The sequence below is a fragment of the Pygoscelis adeliae genome, unplaced genomic scaffold (assembly GCF_000699105.1).
Source record: "Pygoscelis adeliae isolate BGI_AS28 unplaced genomic scaffold, ASM69910v1 Scaffold384, whole genome shotgun sequence".
Taxonomy (NCBI): domain Eukaryota; kingdom Metazoa; phylum Chordata; class Aves; order Sphenisciformes; family Spheniscidae; genus Pygoscelis; species Pygoscelis adeliae.
In genome coordinates, this window is record NW_008824548.1 from 139,007 (window position 1) to 155,210 (window position 16,204).

Consider the following 16,204-nt stretch of genomic DNA (forward strand, 5'->3'; position numbering starts at 1 on the left):
TAGGGAAAGTTGTCACAGATCCAACGGTAGATCTCACTAAGCGTCATCTTCTTGGCAGGTGATGAGTTGATGGCATACGTGATCAAAGTGGCATAGCTGTAACGTGGCTTCCCATCTTGGTGCACTGCAGCTTCATCCTTACTCAGGGTGGCATTGGGATCTGTCGGTGAGCCTGGGGGACACTTTCGGGCAGTCCCTGGAGGTCCTGCTTGTGAGGAACCCCCTAATTTTTCAATAGTAGCCCTTAAAGTAAGCTGTGGGAGCCAGTCTATGGAAGTGAGGCTGCTTTCCAGGTCAGAGGCCATGATGCTGGAAGCAGGAGTATCTGTGAGGAGAAAGCAGCAGAAAGGGAACTCCTGAGATACAAACAAGTTGAACCCTAAGAACAGAAACATCCATCTGCATTCCTCCTCTGCTTCTCCCCCTATCATAAATACGTGTGTGAAGATCATCCTACTTCATAGACCTTACTCACAGCCAGACAGAATCATCCAAAAAGGCCTATGTCTGTGTGTCTGGGAGGACCATCCTTGCCGATAGTAGCTGGGACAGTGCTGACAGTAACATTGCTAGGATGGTCTTACCCAGAGCATCCCAACTGTTCCCAGATGAAGAACTAAGATCTATTCAAAGGAAGGGGAGCCTTTTCAGCAGCTGTATCACATTCACTCCTTTAATATGTAAGCAATATAACCTTGGAACCCTTCACCAAGATCACCTGTAATCCAGTAGGTTTACTGCATCAGGTAAGAGGAAAATCATAGCTAAAAGGGAATAGTCCTTCATGCCATATACAAAACACAATTTAATTAGATCATCTGGAAAAGTCAGGACTGTGACTATCTTAATTTGGGCAGAAGAATCACTTCTCCCTAAGGCCTAGCTTCTCTTTTTGCATCAGGTGACATTATAATGAATCTATTCCTTAGAGCTAGGATTACATACCTCATTTTAAAACACCAAGATCATGCATAATACTATATATAGATAATTACATCTACCATGTCAAGGTGGAACAGACTATATTAAGCTCATAATAGTTAAAGCTTTGCCTACCACAACCCATTTTTCCTAAATATACATATCACTTTATTGAAATAAATCTTGCTTAATTCTCAGTATAACAGGCAAGTATTTTCCCCAAATCTGAGACACAAGAAAAATTTGCTTGTCCAAAGTCACACAACAAGTTTGCCACAGGGTGGAAACAGACTCAGGATCTTTCCGCTCATAAATATTATATATTTCCCCTCATAAAAATAAAACACACCTGTCAAACATGGCTGGCGCTTGTACCCAGGGTTTTCTACTTAATTATTTTATATGAAGAAAATATTTAGCAGCATGAACTTGTACGAACTTGTACACTTAGCACACAAACTTGTATGCTGTCTTTTGTAGTAGTCAAGGCAGCAGAAAGATCATCATTCTTATTCATAATTGGCTGCATCACTATACTAGGAGCAATCCCTTGAAGTCTGGACTGAGGTAGCTAAGTTTCCATGGCCACAACCTGCACTGCTCTGCACTTATTCTTTGCATAAAGAGAAGAATCATGTCTTGAAGGGCTGCAAGTTCTGCGTCTTTCATTTTTTAAATTAATCTTTTTAGAGGATCAGATGATACTATCTTTGAGCATGCTAGTGCATACAAAAGGTAAATGCACAAACACACATGCACATACTTACGTACACACTCATGTAACAAATTAAACACATGCGTACATGTAAGAAAGAACAGACCGACATGAACGCACTTTGCCTACGAAAGATTCATCAGTGGACACCTCCCACCAAGTGCATCATTCAGATGAGCAGATCAGATGAGACAGGGAGACACCCATCTGCATGAATACCAATTAGATACTCATTCTAAAAATAGGTATTTGACAATAACACAGTGTGGATGCACAGATCCAGAGACAGATGCACCCAGCATTTTGACACAGAAGCTCCCTGTTTGTTCTTCCCCCACAACCATATGCATTATACCTTGCACTTCTGCACTGAGGTGCTCTCACAGCACAAAAGCATCTACACTCTAACACATTTGTATGCTCTAAACCTTTCATTTTCACGCATGTGCTCATTGCACCTCTTAGGGCTCAAACACTTACACAATACCCCAACAAAATCCATCCCTCAACCACCGTAAGCTGTGGCTCCAGAGCCCTGGGGCTCAGAAAACACCTCCTAATTGCACAGCTAACATTATCACTCACACTCATACGCACGCACAGACTGAGAAGTCAAATTGCAGCACTACAGTATCTGTAGCGAGTGGAAACATTTTTCTGTCTGTGGAGGAAAGGAAAAGCCGAACTGCTACTAACTTATCCATCTACTCATCTGCCACACTATCACATATGATAGTGATGACTACTTGCTACACAGCTAACTAGACAATCAGAGCTGCAAAAGGCTTTCCATCATCCACCCTCCTCAAGTCGTTGTTTATTGAATATAGCTCTTTTTGGCTGAATTGATCTAATCTCAAACATTTTAAATTAAAAAAAAAAAAAAAGCAGCACTATTCCTTCCTGAATTATACAAAGGTAAAGCAACAATGTATTTTTATCCAGTGGGGATGGACAGATTGCTGAGGTATCCACGTAACTGAAACACAGCTGCATCTGCATGGTAACTTTACAGGTACAGCCCTCACTAAAAGTAGTATTCAACTTGGGAGAAAACAAACATGAACTAAATATCAGTTGAATCCTTAATTTTGTAAGTGTGCCTCATATAAATTTTAATTTCCACAGTGCAATCAGAGAACAAATTACTGCTGCTTATCATATGCATGTTAAACCATTATGAAATATCAGTTGTACTAACAATACAAATCCAAAGTAAAATAAATACAAATTTCCCAGCCACCCCCCCCTTTTTTTTTTTAAAGACAAGCACAGAAATCAAGAAAAGTAGGTTATAAAAGCCTATGCAGATTAAGATACCAATCTGAAACACAAGAAATTCAAGAAGCAGAAGAAAACACTGCAGTTTTCACAGAGCTTCAGATTCACCCAGGTTGTGTCAGTAGAGCATTTGGGATGATTAGCTATGCAGTAAAATGTAAGGTTGATATGCAACATGCCAATCGTCAAATACACAATTTTGCATATTTGTGTAAAATACACTTGTCAGGGAGACAAGCAAGGTTAGAATTGGGTCACATTACACCCACGCTAAGAATCTGAATATTTTCATTCCCTGGTTTATAAAAATTTTTGACAAGAAAACAAAATCCCAAAATCTTAAATAAAAAAAATATATATATCTGTGTATACATATGCACTAATCACCCAGTAATGAAACAACTGCTTTTCAGTAAAAATACAGCAGGTTTTTAAGAACACATACGCTAGACAGTAATTTAGGACAGAAAGTGAAGACTCAGACCCAATAACAATCACATGGGAAATTTCAAAGCAGTGGAATAAGATTTTTTTCTCCAAGATTATACTTGATCATGTTACTGGGTTTGTAAGTCTGTATCCTGGCAATATGGGATCTGTAATAATCAGGCATAGTCAAAACTCAGGTAAGGTGGCAATTCCAGAACACTGTTGGTACAAAAATAATTTAGTGTAATTGGCGACTGAATTATTTGAAAGAATACTTACTATAACACTAATACTTGCTATAATTTGTGCTGCATCTCTCATTCACCTGATCCAAGCAGTACACCAGCTTGACACTACTTAATGGTATGATAAAACAAGACTGCAGCTAGACCAGAGCAGCTGATGATTCTTCCAACTTTCCCCTCCCAGTTTATTGCCTGGCAAATCTTCTTTCAAGCTCTTCTCTTATGATCCCACTCAAACAAAGAAAAAAAAATACTAATGACTAACAAACACATTGAACTGAAATCAAGAGCGTTTTAGAAAAAATCCTACCATATTAGCAAGCCAGAATTAACTTCAAAGAAGTAAAAAGAAAGTCGAAGACCAGAATTCATAATCTCCAACTTTACATGGTAAATGGTATCTGTTTATGTATTTGGCTGACTTTAAAAACCAAGGGTAAGGTAGCCAAGTCATAACCACCATCAACAGGTGGAAATTGACTGCAGAGTCTTCATTTCTCAAGCACTAACTAGTTCCAGTACAACCCCAAGTCAAGACAGGTCAGAGAGATGCAAAAATGACAGCCAAGCCCTGATCCAAAACTACAATTAAGCAGATGAGAATCTGTCTAATTCATAAGGAAAATGTAATAATCATTAAAGAAAATCCCAGCACTGAATACCTTTTAAAAACCACTAATTCACTTGGGACTAGTAATACTTCATTACAGCTTTCCAGGAAAGCTACTGCCTTACTTTGAATATTTGCAACTAGCAAATCGAACCTCAGGCTGAAAATGCAAGGCAGCCTTCTGTCTATCAGATTGTACTATCCCTGCCGCTGGACTGAAGAAATCTGTACTTTGCCTGCGCTGCTATTTTGCAAATACTTGCTCTAAGCCAGTCAGATCTTATCCAAGATCACTGCCACTTATATATCAGGACTGAAAAATGTATGAAATGTGGGGAACAGCACTCTAAGGGTCATATTGAATGCAGTTAATAAACATTTATAGCCTGAAACATTATCTAAGGCTGAACTCAAAGGCTGGCCAGTCAGAATCGGTTACGACTGAAGCAGAGTCATACAATGAATGAAACTACGCTGTGCACAGCCTGCAGAAGATGCATATTCTAGAATAAATCTCTACATTTACTTTTCTATATTTACTTTCACTGTTGCTTTATTTGCTGCTATTCCAATGTAATGAAACACTACTGGCAAAACATTCAAAAGAGACTCAACTTAGGTTTCTCGACATAAACTTTGAGAAGGAAGACATGCACAACAGACTACCAAGCAGTGAGAGACATTGCTGTAGAACACGTATAAAAATAAGGCCACTTCTATTTAGGTGCCTGAAACACAGATCCAGTGATCTAACTAAGCATATCCACCTAATATACTCAGAGATACACCTAGCTTCTGAGGTATTTAACAAACAAAAAACCTGAAACCCAACAAACTGACAAAAAAGAACTGTTTGACTGCAACCCTTCTGAAACACAAAGGTGAGTGGGATATCAATTAGAGCAAACTGCCTCAAAAAGTAAGGAAGAAAAGTAACACACAAGAATACCACATGCATGCAGAAACGGACAGCTTTTACTTTGATGGAAAAAGGCAATTTTTACATACTTGTGTAAATTACACATGCAAGAAACCTGTATTCTTATGCCAATACAGAAAGGGGAAAAGAATCAATTTTGCTAACTCTGGCAGGAAGAAGAATTTGCCATTTTAAGACGTCTGCTTTCCCTCAAAAATAAGGTGGTGTGAACTAAGAGGGCAGGAACAAAACACTTAAAATCTTACCTTCTCTAAGCAAACATCCTCACTGAGAGATATTTGTTTCATGTAAGAAAACAGAAAAAAAGGATACCAATTACCTGCATAGTCTGAAATTGTTATCCATCATTTTGGTAACTACCAAATGAGGTACATTCTCACAAGGCTTTGTGAGAAGCCTTCAGGAAATGTTTACGTTCTGGAATCAAACCCAGAAGGAAGAGAGAGGCTGCTGGGTATTGTTCATAAAATGAAACTTAACCTGGAAGGAGTGGTAGGTGTCACGTTAGTATATCAGCAAACCAAAAGAAAAGCACTGCAGTTTGAAAGTACACTTCTGTCTGCAGTGCCATACGAAAGGAGGAAAACCAGTCCCTGGGGTAAAGAGGGAAGCGAAATCATCATACCCTAAAACCACGTTTCCCTTCTTTGGGAGCAGTAGAACAAGCCGAAAAACATTTCCCCAATAAACTATAGGCTTGCAGATGTGGTAATAAGGGGCACAGAGTTCTCACTAGTCATGAACCACAAAGGAAAAAAGAATTCAACCAAAGGAAGTTACTGTCACCTAAGAAAACACAGCGTGGTCTCACCTATACGAATATGAACTGTCACAATCTGCGTCCGTCCATGTCACAGTGGTCTGACTCTATACCCCTACTCAAAACTACTTAGTGTGCAAGACGGAATGGCTTTGAATGTTCGATGCTATTTTGTGGTACAGTAATGGTATCCTGAACTGGAAGTTTGCTAGAAGTTACAACACAACACACTAAGATCGTACGGAAAAATCAGAGTTAGAGGAAGATGAAAACTTTTAAGACCATGTATAGCCTAATATATATCATTGAACTAATAGTTTTGTTATAATTAAATTGTTATACAGATAGGGTTTTCCTTTAACAAACAGAAATCTCAACAACACAAGGTTCGTATTAAGTCTCAAGGAAAAATAAAAAGAAAACAAACTTGTTTTCATAATAGTTACTAACTACATAAATATCATAACAGCACATTTTAACATAGGACCTTTCAATTCCCTCCATTTTGTGAAAGGTGCACAAGCAGGGTATAATTTTGTATTTTGAATTTAGTGAATGAATGGCACTGACTGTGCATGCATTCTTGGAACTAATGAAGCATGAAGTCTTGTGGGGACTATAAAGTCACCAAAACCCCCATGTTGGAAGTGCATCAGGATCCAATTCCAAAAGCAATTATGTACTAGTCTTGTATGAAACTGACAAAATGGTATAGTTTACAAAACCTGACCTGCTTATTTAAACTTACCAACAGATGGCATTACAGCCAAAGTCTAAAATATTCTTTTGTCAAGGGAAACAGTATCTTTAAAGGCATAAAAGGCTAGGATCAAGCATAGCTAGTGCCTTGCCAGATTTTAATAAGACCAACTAATCAAATATTTTTGTTGTCTGCTATATAAACATGCAGCAAAAATGCAGCGAGAAATACTACACAAACATTGCAGAGACCCCTCAGACAGTCTGAAAAATATGTGTTCAAAGTTAAGATTAGTTTGCTTATTTATGGTGCTGCACAAGTGAAAGTAGGGAATATGTTAACACCTGTCAAAAGAAAACAGCAAATGATACTGAGAATACTGGTATGCCTAAAATACTTTTGAGCTGAAAATTATTTTCTTTGTAATAAGACTACTATAAAAGATTTATTCCAATAATAAGCCAAATGTCCCATGACAACCCTCCCAATAACAGATTTGAAGTAAAAAGTAAACCAAGCACTTTGAAGAAGCACAATGAAAATACATCACCGCCGCAGAAATGTCTCTACAGCATCCCTCCACTCTTGCCATTGGAAGTAGGAGCTGTAATTCTAAACATATGCCAAGGCAGGCAAGAGAAATCTTTGGCATTTGCTTCAAGAATATTAACAGAACAATTACTCTTACACTGAGAAAGGTATTGGCTATTGTTTTTGGAATAATTCAAATTTATGAGCACACATCTGGAATGAAATTTCCCCTTGGAAACCAGGTAGAGAAACTGTATCTAAGAGAAGGTATTTCCCACAGCCTTGTAGGAGCACCCAGATTGAAGAGAAGGATTTCAATTTTAGCTGCCTATCAGAATCACATCCAGTAGTAAACCTTCAGTACAGGATATGCAAACACTGATATGATACCCAGATTGTCTCTGAAATTAGAGACAACATCAGAAGTAGATCAACATGCAGAATATCTTGCTCAGAAGATCTTCACATCGTTGCAACGATAGGTACAGAAACCCAGGTTAAAAGAATGCAACATGCACTTATAAATGAACACTGTATTCTTATTCCCATTAAAAAAAAATGGGTCTATCAGTGAAAAATTACTGTTAACCTTGCAGTTTAATAACAGTAATACTACAAAGCTTCTACGTAAGAGAGCTCCCAGGTCTAAATGAATGCCAGCCAGGCATAGTGGAAATGAAAATCTGACTGCACGTGGTCAGAACCTGTTCACCAAAGGCTGAACCACTGAAAACAGATTAGTCAGTATGAACTCTGCAATAGTTGCTGAAACAAGCCACAACCCATTCTGTCCCACTTGTGGAAATGGGTATCAAGCACTAGCAAGAACTATGTACTGAATTCATAGAAAATAAGGAAATTGGTATCAAGTGCAGATTAGTCGGATACCACATGGCCAAAATGTACATACAGCAGATGCTCCCAGAGTTAAGATTACCAAAGCACTGCAGAAAAGCTTGTTGAAGAGGAGTTTGGAAGCAAAGTGCAGCGAAAATTGAAGTTGGAGAATGCCTGGAAAAATCAAGTAATACTGTGTGAAGCTCATAAATTAGATCTCAACCACTGTTTTAACATAATTCCTTTTCACTATTCTGATAGCTGTTATTCTGAACTAAACTGACCGAACTGTCTTCCAGGAGACAAACCACCTGACAATCCCTAGCCAGGCTCACAACTTGTAAAGATTTGTTCCAAGCTTGAAGGTCAAGAGGATTCAGAACCACACTAGCAAGGAACACACACCCATTAACAGTTTCTTCTGGCTTAAAACACTAGTATTGCTACTTGGCTTTCTGCATCCTACTCAAGAAAATGCTCCATTTTCTGTATCATCCTCAAACTAAATCTCCTGTTCATTTCCTTACAGATACTGAAAGAAGCCCCTTTCTTCCACACACATACTTGCCACAGTTGCCACCTTGCAACTGCAAGTAAATATTATTCTGCTCCAACCCTGACCTTCCTAGTCTTTGCGATGTTGTATCTTTGCTCATGATGATCTTTATTTACTTTTGCAGTCACCCTTTACAAAAGAAGCCAGGGAGAGGAGGGTACATGTAATAAGACAACTACCACTGAGTATCAGTTAGACCTTTTGAATAATTTTCAAATATGCAAATAAGTAGTTTCCAGTAAGTCTGGCCTCTATTGGCTGGCAATTTTCCTACATGTATCAAGGTATGAGTCAGCTGAGGAAGAATGTGAAGAGGTGCTCATGCAAGAAATGGAAAAGCACAATGTCATGCTTGAGCGTATAAGAGACAGTGACAGATAGGGAAGAAACATAAATGTGAAGGCCCCTTAGAGTGAGTAGAAGAAGCTGGAACTTTATGTGGTGGATGATAGCCAACGAACAGGCTTGTCAAGGAGGAGATGGCAACATGTTGAGAAAACATGCCAGGAGGACAGCTTCAGTAATTGGATTTTTACAAGAAGGTAACACAATTGTCAGAGGCCAGCAAGAACAGCTAGCAGTAACCAGGATGGTAAATGAAGGAGAAAGCATAGGGGTTACCCCAAAGAGACCAAGAAAGAAGAAGCAGGAGATTCAGGCCATGAAACTGGAAGATGAGCCCCTATCCTGTATGTGCAGAGCAAGAAGAGTGTGAGCAAACCCATGTTATAGGCCCAACTGTGGAGGCTCGCAACAGAGGAAAGCAGGAAACAAAGGGAAATCTCAAAGGAGCTTTCTGGAGTTCCATCTTGGCCTCAGCAGTCTTAAACTTGCAGCAAATCATTCAAAAAAGATGTTAAGGTGGTATGCCAAGTTGCATAATTTAATATCACTGGCATGAAGGAGGTAAAGAAAAGCAAAGAGAGGATACCGGAGGAGGGTCTTTGTGTCTAACTCGTGAAAAAAAATAAATGGAGGAAGGTAAATAGCTTAGTGCAGAAGCTACTGAATGAATGACTAGAACAGTAGGAGGGAAACCAGGAAAATACTGACACAAAAGTCAAGGGAGGACAAGATTTCAAGACTGGGCACGATCAAGTGTCAAAAACAGCAGGGAAGCCAAGAAGGATGAAGATGGAATAGAGACCCTGAGACCTGGCCAAGAAAAGGTCATTAGAGATCTTAAGAGAAGCTTCAAGGGAGTCAGAATATCTATACTTAAGTCAACTTAAAAAACAGTTCTAGGCCGCAGACATCGTACAAGAGCTTTCTGTTTTGGAGTCACAGGTCCTTCCATGAAGCAAAAATTAACTGGGGCATCACGCTTTCACTGTTTCTTAACGCCAGAAAAAGCGGCACATAGAGGTTTTGAGTTCAATATCACATTGTAGTTAAAGTAATCAACAGCAAGAAGAACAACCAGCCCTTATAAAGTGTTTTTCATCCTTATACTTTGGAACCCTTATAAAGGGTGAATAACCTATTCCAGGATAAATGGGAAACCATACATGGAGAAGCACGCAGCCCAAGGTCAGCCAGCAAAGGAGTAGCAGAACCATGCAGAGAACACAGGTCTCCCAAATCCCAGACCAGTTCTCTGCATTCAAAGTTTGTCTGCTTTGTTCAGGTAGAGAAAAAGGGAATTTCAGAGGTATTTTAGCAGCTTGTTTATTTTTCTCTGCAAGTTCCTGATGGGGAGGGAGAATTGTTTTGGTTTTACTTAACAATAGTTTTTTGGGGGAAACTGAGAATTCAGAAACTTTGCTCCTTTAATTTGTGACCACAAATGTTCAGATTCCTTCCCAATTATTCAGATTTGAACTTTAAACAGTAATTACATATTTCTGCTATAATCAGCCACAGTCTTTATACAGCAGAGAGCATAAACAAAATTTGAATTGCTAATTGTAAAAAAACAAAAAAGCAAATATTTTTTTCCTTGAGGTATAAAAGCTCTCACTCGTCATCTCCCCCTCTCCCTCATTACTCAGTCTCTCTTATACATAAAAAAGGGCCAAAAAAGAACACACATTCCCTTATTTCTTGACTTCACATCAAGTAAACTGCCCAGCTTAGAAAGATGAGGAACGAGGTACTGGGCCTTGCACAAACTGTTCACCCAAATTCTCAAAACCAAGATCCTGAAGTGCTGGAAGGAACCCGAGAACGTAACGCAAGGGCTTTTCATTCTAACCAACTAAAATCCAGCTATTCCTGAGGAAGGGAAGGGGGCAGAGAAGAAGGGAGGGTGGGAGAATGAATGAGTCGGATTATGGAGACAAAGTACCATTCCCCAGCCTAGCAGGACTGGATATTTTCAGAGGAACAAAATTCTATTTATTATATAGTGGTAAAAAAGAACAGGGTTCTTGACATAACCTCAGACAAAAAACACTATGTGTCCACAAGCATATAATCTAATGAAAGCCAAACCAAGAACAGGTCAAAATGCAGGTGTGGAAGTAAGAGCAGGGCCTGTGAGATGCAGTAAGAAAGGATTCCTGCCAGTGAAGAATCCTACAGAGGAGATGAGGAATGCTTGCTTGATGAAGAGAGAAGCAGCATTTTAGGCTTATAGGACCACAGGCCAGAATGCCAAAGGGACAGCATGGAAAATGAGATGCAAAGAGCTGTACAGAGAGAACTGGGAGGAGGAGTGGAGTGTAGGAGGAAATGAGAGTAAAGAAGTAGGCGGGGTGGAAACACGCTGGGCCTTAAAGGTGCAGGAGAGGAACCTGACTGTGACAGGATGCTAGGAAGCCCGGGACAGGATTCAGAAAAGGGTTCACAAAGGTCAGGAACCAGCAAAATCTGTGCGCCGTCTACGTTTAAGACACCAACTCCAAGGTTCATAATAGGATGGGGTAGAGGATGGGGCAGGTCAAAGACAGAAGGATAAAATGACAGTCTCGTTCAAATCTTGGTAAAGCACCACAGGACACAACATTAAATCAGTCCTAAACTCTGTTGCGAGGTCTCCAAATTTTGAAACATTCCCAGTATTCTGAATTTTCATTTCAAACTTAAAATGAAAATTTGCAATTAATTAATTGTGAAAACATACTGCAGCATGCTTGCTCTCTCTCAGTAATACACGCACACAGACTGCCTTTAAAAGTGAAAACATGAGTACTGGGCAGAAATATGTTAGAGATTTTTAAGCTCATCATATATCCCTTAGAAGGAAGAAGGAAACAACAACAGCAGAATAGATAGCAAGTAGCAATACTGACTCCTACCAAGATGATAAGCATTTGGAAGCTGAACGCATCAACTGGATATTCTTGCTAAAATAACACGACGTGCAACACCCAGCAATACAGAGATTTAAATGCTTTTCTTTAGGCTTCAGAGTTAACACAACTGGAGAGTTCAAACATTTTGGAGATACCATTTTAGGCTGTCCGTTAATCTGGGCGATACTCCTATTTTCAAAGTTGTTTTCCAGACCAAAAATGCTAGAAACAGTATTTTTTAAAGTTTCAATTCTGAAGCATCATTCATCAACAGATTCTGCAAATGGAGTACTACAAAACACAGGAGGGTTCTGTGTGAAAGTCACTGGTTACAATTCTACCCAAGGTTGGGAGAAGCAAATGGAAAAATGAGTCCAAAAGCATTGCATCTTTTGGTTGCTAATGACCGAGATGTAACTCCTGTCTGACAGCTGTGTAAAATGAGATAATCAGCTCAGTCCTGCTCTTGAGGGACAGCTGTCCATATCACCATTGCCATTACCCATACCTCCTTTCTGACACTTGAAGTAAAGGGCCAAAGATCCAAACTGTGATGCAGACTGAATCTCCCACTATATGAAGGTCAGCTGAAGTTTAGGGGAGGAGGTAGTAAGCAAAGATACCTGTACCTCTGGGGTAAGAAAAAACTTCTCCAGAGACGTGAGCATTCAGCTGTATTTTTATAGGAGAGAAGGAAAAAAAAAAAAAAAAAAAAAAAAAAGAGTACTACAGTAGTCACAACCCCGTCTTGGACTGGGAAATTATATCCTCAAACTGTTTACTGTATTTCATTCCAACTTTTCTGACTCCTTATTCTGTCCTAGAAACTTGCCGACAGAACCAGATTTCAAGATAAAACCCAAGAACTTACAGAACGCATACTTAAACGTTAATATGACCTCATGATCTTTCAGTAACACAAACCTTTTCACGTAACTCTCTAGACCTTCTCATTTCATTTTACTTAAGGGCTTACCTGAGAAATGCCACACACTCAGTTCTCAGATGAGCGAGTGCACATAGGCCAAGATCAGACTGTTTCAACTTTAAAAGTCAACTTCTGGAAGCATGAATGTCCAAATTTCAGTTTACAAACCCATACACACATAAGTGTCTCTTACTCAAACGTTGAAGACTTCATTGCTTCTGTTGAAGTCAACTCTACGTTCCTGGGCACTTACAAGACTTAGGCTATTTACTTAGGTACCTAAATATGTTTTTTAAAGTCTAATTTTAGGTGGTCAGGTTTAACATTCTTAATGTAAACTCTTAAAGACATGGCACTTTCATTTAAATATGTCTATAAAGTACCTTGCACTTTTATGAAGATAAATAATACTCTCCCTTTTTTTCTTTTATGGATACTTTTGCATAAAATAAATGGTGCAGAACAGCTGCAGTATTCCACCTCAGAGAAAGCTGCATTTTCGCCTGTGATAAACATTTGATGTAAATACCATGATCACACTGAAGAGCTATGCTCTCTAAAAATTATTCCCTTCCTTAAATTTATCAGTATGTCCTAGCTTTTGTATAGCTGTGTTTCAGACTATGATACCTTCAGAGCAGAGATTGTCTTAATTTTGTGTGTCCAAGTCAGCACTAAATGCCCTGTCAGCAATTAACAAATAAATAACAATTACTCTACAGCATACGACTTTAAGCCTTGCATGTCTGTCATGAATATTTAAAGCTCAGGCAGCAAATACAAAATCTTAATCTTTATCATTAATAATGAAGAAAAAACCATTTCATATACAAAAAGATAATTGTTGTGGGAGAGCAGAATTTTGTAAGGCTGGCATATATATTCTGCAAAGTGCCCTGGCATCCATCAGAGCCAAAAGCACTTGAAAAATGTCAAGTCATTACTGTGAGGAAGGGGGCAGCGTGAGGTAAATTAACCTCAGGAGCATGAAAAGTCAGTTACCCCCTTGAATGTACAAAGGCCAAAATGCCTCAGTTATCTCTTCCCTTGTGCTAGATAACACAGCTGTACTCAAAACAGGCTGATTGCATAACTATAGGGCAACAGGTAGGAGGGCATCTAACAGTACCCCCAGCACATATGCACGCTTCATGCTTCAGCCCTCCCTTAGAAAGAGGCACCTTCTGAAGCTACGGGTAACTGTCAAAATTCTCTGTCAAAATGGGGAATCACTTTGGAGGGACCTGGCATCTTTTGTCTGATCTTGCTAGCAAATTACACCAAGGAGTTCCTTCTTCAGGGACTCCCAGTTAACCACTGTGCTCCCAAATGGATTCCAGAAGAGTTCCTGTCCTCGCCAAGGACCCTCTGATCTTGGATTTCCTCACTGCTGTCTCACTGGAGAACAGAAACAGGAATATCTCAGGTGAGATATCCTTAGGCACAATTCTTCTGCTACGGGAATCTGCTTTGGCTTCATTTGAGATGAAGTCTCCCTCGGACTCGATTTCTCAGGAAATCACTACGTTAGTGTCAGAATACTCATTTGTGACTGGAAATTAACTGCCTCATTTACTAAAAGCAGCCAGCTTGGCTCACCACGGCACTAGCATTAGGATTCACATTCCTAGCCCCTGAACACAGCATAAAACACAGATGAAGACTGGTGGCAACGGAATGGCTTCTTTTGGCTTTCAGAGCAGGTTCCACCAGCACTGTCACGATTTTCATTCCCAGGCCCCTGAGCACCACAGAACCCACTCTCAAGGGCACTCTAGAATTCATCCCACAGCCCCTAGGTACATTAGGACACACATCTTGGAGTACTAGCACTGGGATCTGTACACCCAGCTCCCAAGCACAGAGAGGTCTGCATCGCACAATGATTTTATTCCCACAGTTACGAGCATAGTAGGACCCACATGGAGAACAACTGACACTCCAACCCCATGGGTGCATCCTTGGACGCTAGCACTACAAATCACTGTTCCTGTCTCCTCAACGCTTTTTTGGCCAGTATTATCCTTCTCAATGACCCCCAAATGACAGAAATTAATTTCACACCGGTGATGATAAAGGCTGAGCCTAGGATGAATACACCAGTGAAAGAAAGTAGAAGGGAAAGGGCAGAGAGGTTTCTTACAATTAAATAGGGCCAAGGTCTCCCATAAGCTAAGAAGTGAGGGAAAGAATCAGGTCAATCCCATATAGCATATAAGGGAGCTAAATGAGAGAGATGGAGAAAGACACGCAGAAAAAGGCGGCTGGGGACAGGTTTAGAAACAGAGAGAAAAGATTAAAAGGAAAGCAGATACAGTGAGAGAAGAGACATGGAAAACAAAGACAGAAGGCGAAAGGGAAGAACAGCTAGGAATAGAGAGGTGATACAATGTGGTCACTCACTCTGGAAGATTTTCTGGAGGGAGGTGGATTATCTTCAGTGCTGGTTTCTGGGGTGCTTCCCTTCACACTCCTTCTCTGAGACCCATCCTCAGAGCGTTGCTGTCAGCTATTCCAAGAGCTTCTTCAAGAAATATTTTGAGGGCGAAGGGATTGTGGATGAAATCAGGATCTTGAGTATTAAAACAATCTGCTTGGGATTGTCAGTCCCCTAAAACTGCTGATTTTATCCCAGGATGGAGATCCTCTCTCCCTTTTGGCAGCTGACTACTAAAGGGGTGTTCCCCCGGGAGACAGCCTTTTCACTGATTGTCAGATTATTTCAGAGACCAATTTCCCCAATCTCCCTACCTGTAAATCTCTCTTCTCTTTCCTCTAGGTGCACCTTGTCCTTAAGGGTGGGCAAATCTCTTTCTCCGAAAAAATTCTTGCTATCTCTGTGGATATTATCAGCGAAATCTGCCTTTTCCTTTCCCTGTAACTGGGAGGTGTGTCTTCTCTCCTTGCACAGGATATCTGAAGAAAACGCTCTTGGGATTAGGGAATGAGGGATCTTCCTTGGGATGAAGGAGGATGAGGTCAGTATTGGAAATTACCTTTATCTCCCGTGGTTAACAGCAACTGGAAAAGGGAAGAATAATATCTAAATCTGCCTCTGCTTTCTCTCCCTTGTTTTGCTTTCTCTGCTGCCTGGTGAGCAGATGTAAATAATTAAAATTACTAGGTAAGTACCTGGAGCTCCTGCTTATTTCTGTCTTGGGGACTGCCTCTCTTGGGCATACGGGGTTTCTTCTGTGAAGACTCCCCTCTTACTATCTGGTCTGGGAAAGGAATTTCCTCAGTAGCAGGGGGTGGTAAGGGTTATTCTCGCAATCCTCCGAAACTGGGGTCTGAGGATGCCTCTCCCCTAAACAGGTATTGAGGGAGCTCCAGGAGGCTCTATTCCACAGCGAGGAAGAGCAGACCTGCTTCTAGATAGTTACCAGGGCTTGGTGCCGGGAGTCTCTGCCCACCCTTGGCTCGTTAGTGAGGAAGGGGGCAAGTGTTAAGCTCCCTCACCAGTTGCGGGGAAGGGGGCTGGCAGGCAGGTGCGCCCCGGCCTGCCAGCGAGGCGG

The 16,204-nt window shown here is 40.3% G+C and overlaps 1 protein-coding gene across 1 annotated transcript in view; it reads right to left on the reverse strand.

Annotated features, from left to right (window-relative positions):
* FOXJ2 (forkhead box J2) overlaps nt 1-16,182 on the reverse strand; it is a 25,307-nt gene extending 9,125 nt beyond the window's left edge. Inside the window, exons 1-2 of the mRNA XM_009321869.1 lie at nt 15,089-16,182; nt 1-325 (exon numbers count right to left, since the gene is read on the reverse strand). Of these exons, the coding sequence (XP_009320144.1) occupies nt 1-305 (305 nt within the window). The 5' untranslated portion in view covers nt 306-325; nt 15,089-16,182. The remainder of the gene's footprint in view (nt 326-15,088) is intronic.
* Nucleotides 16,183-16,204: the final 22 nt, after the last annotated feature.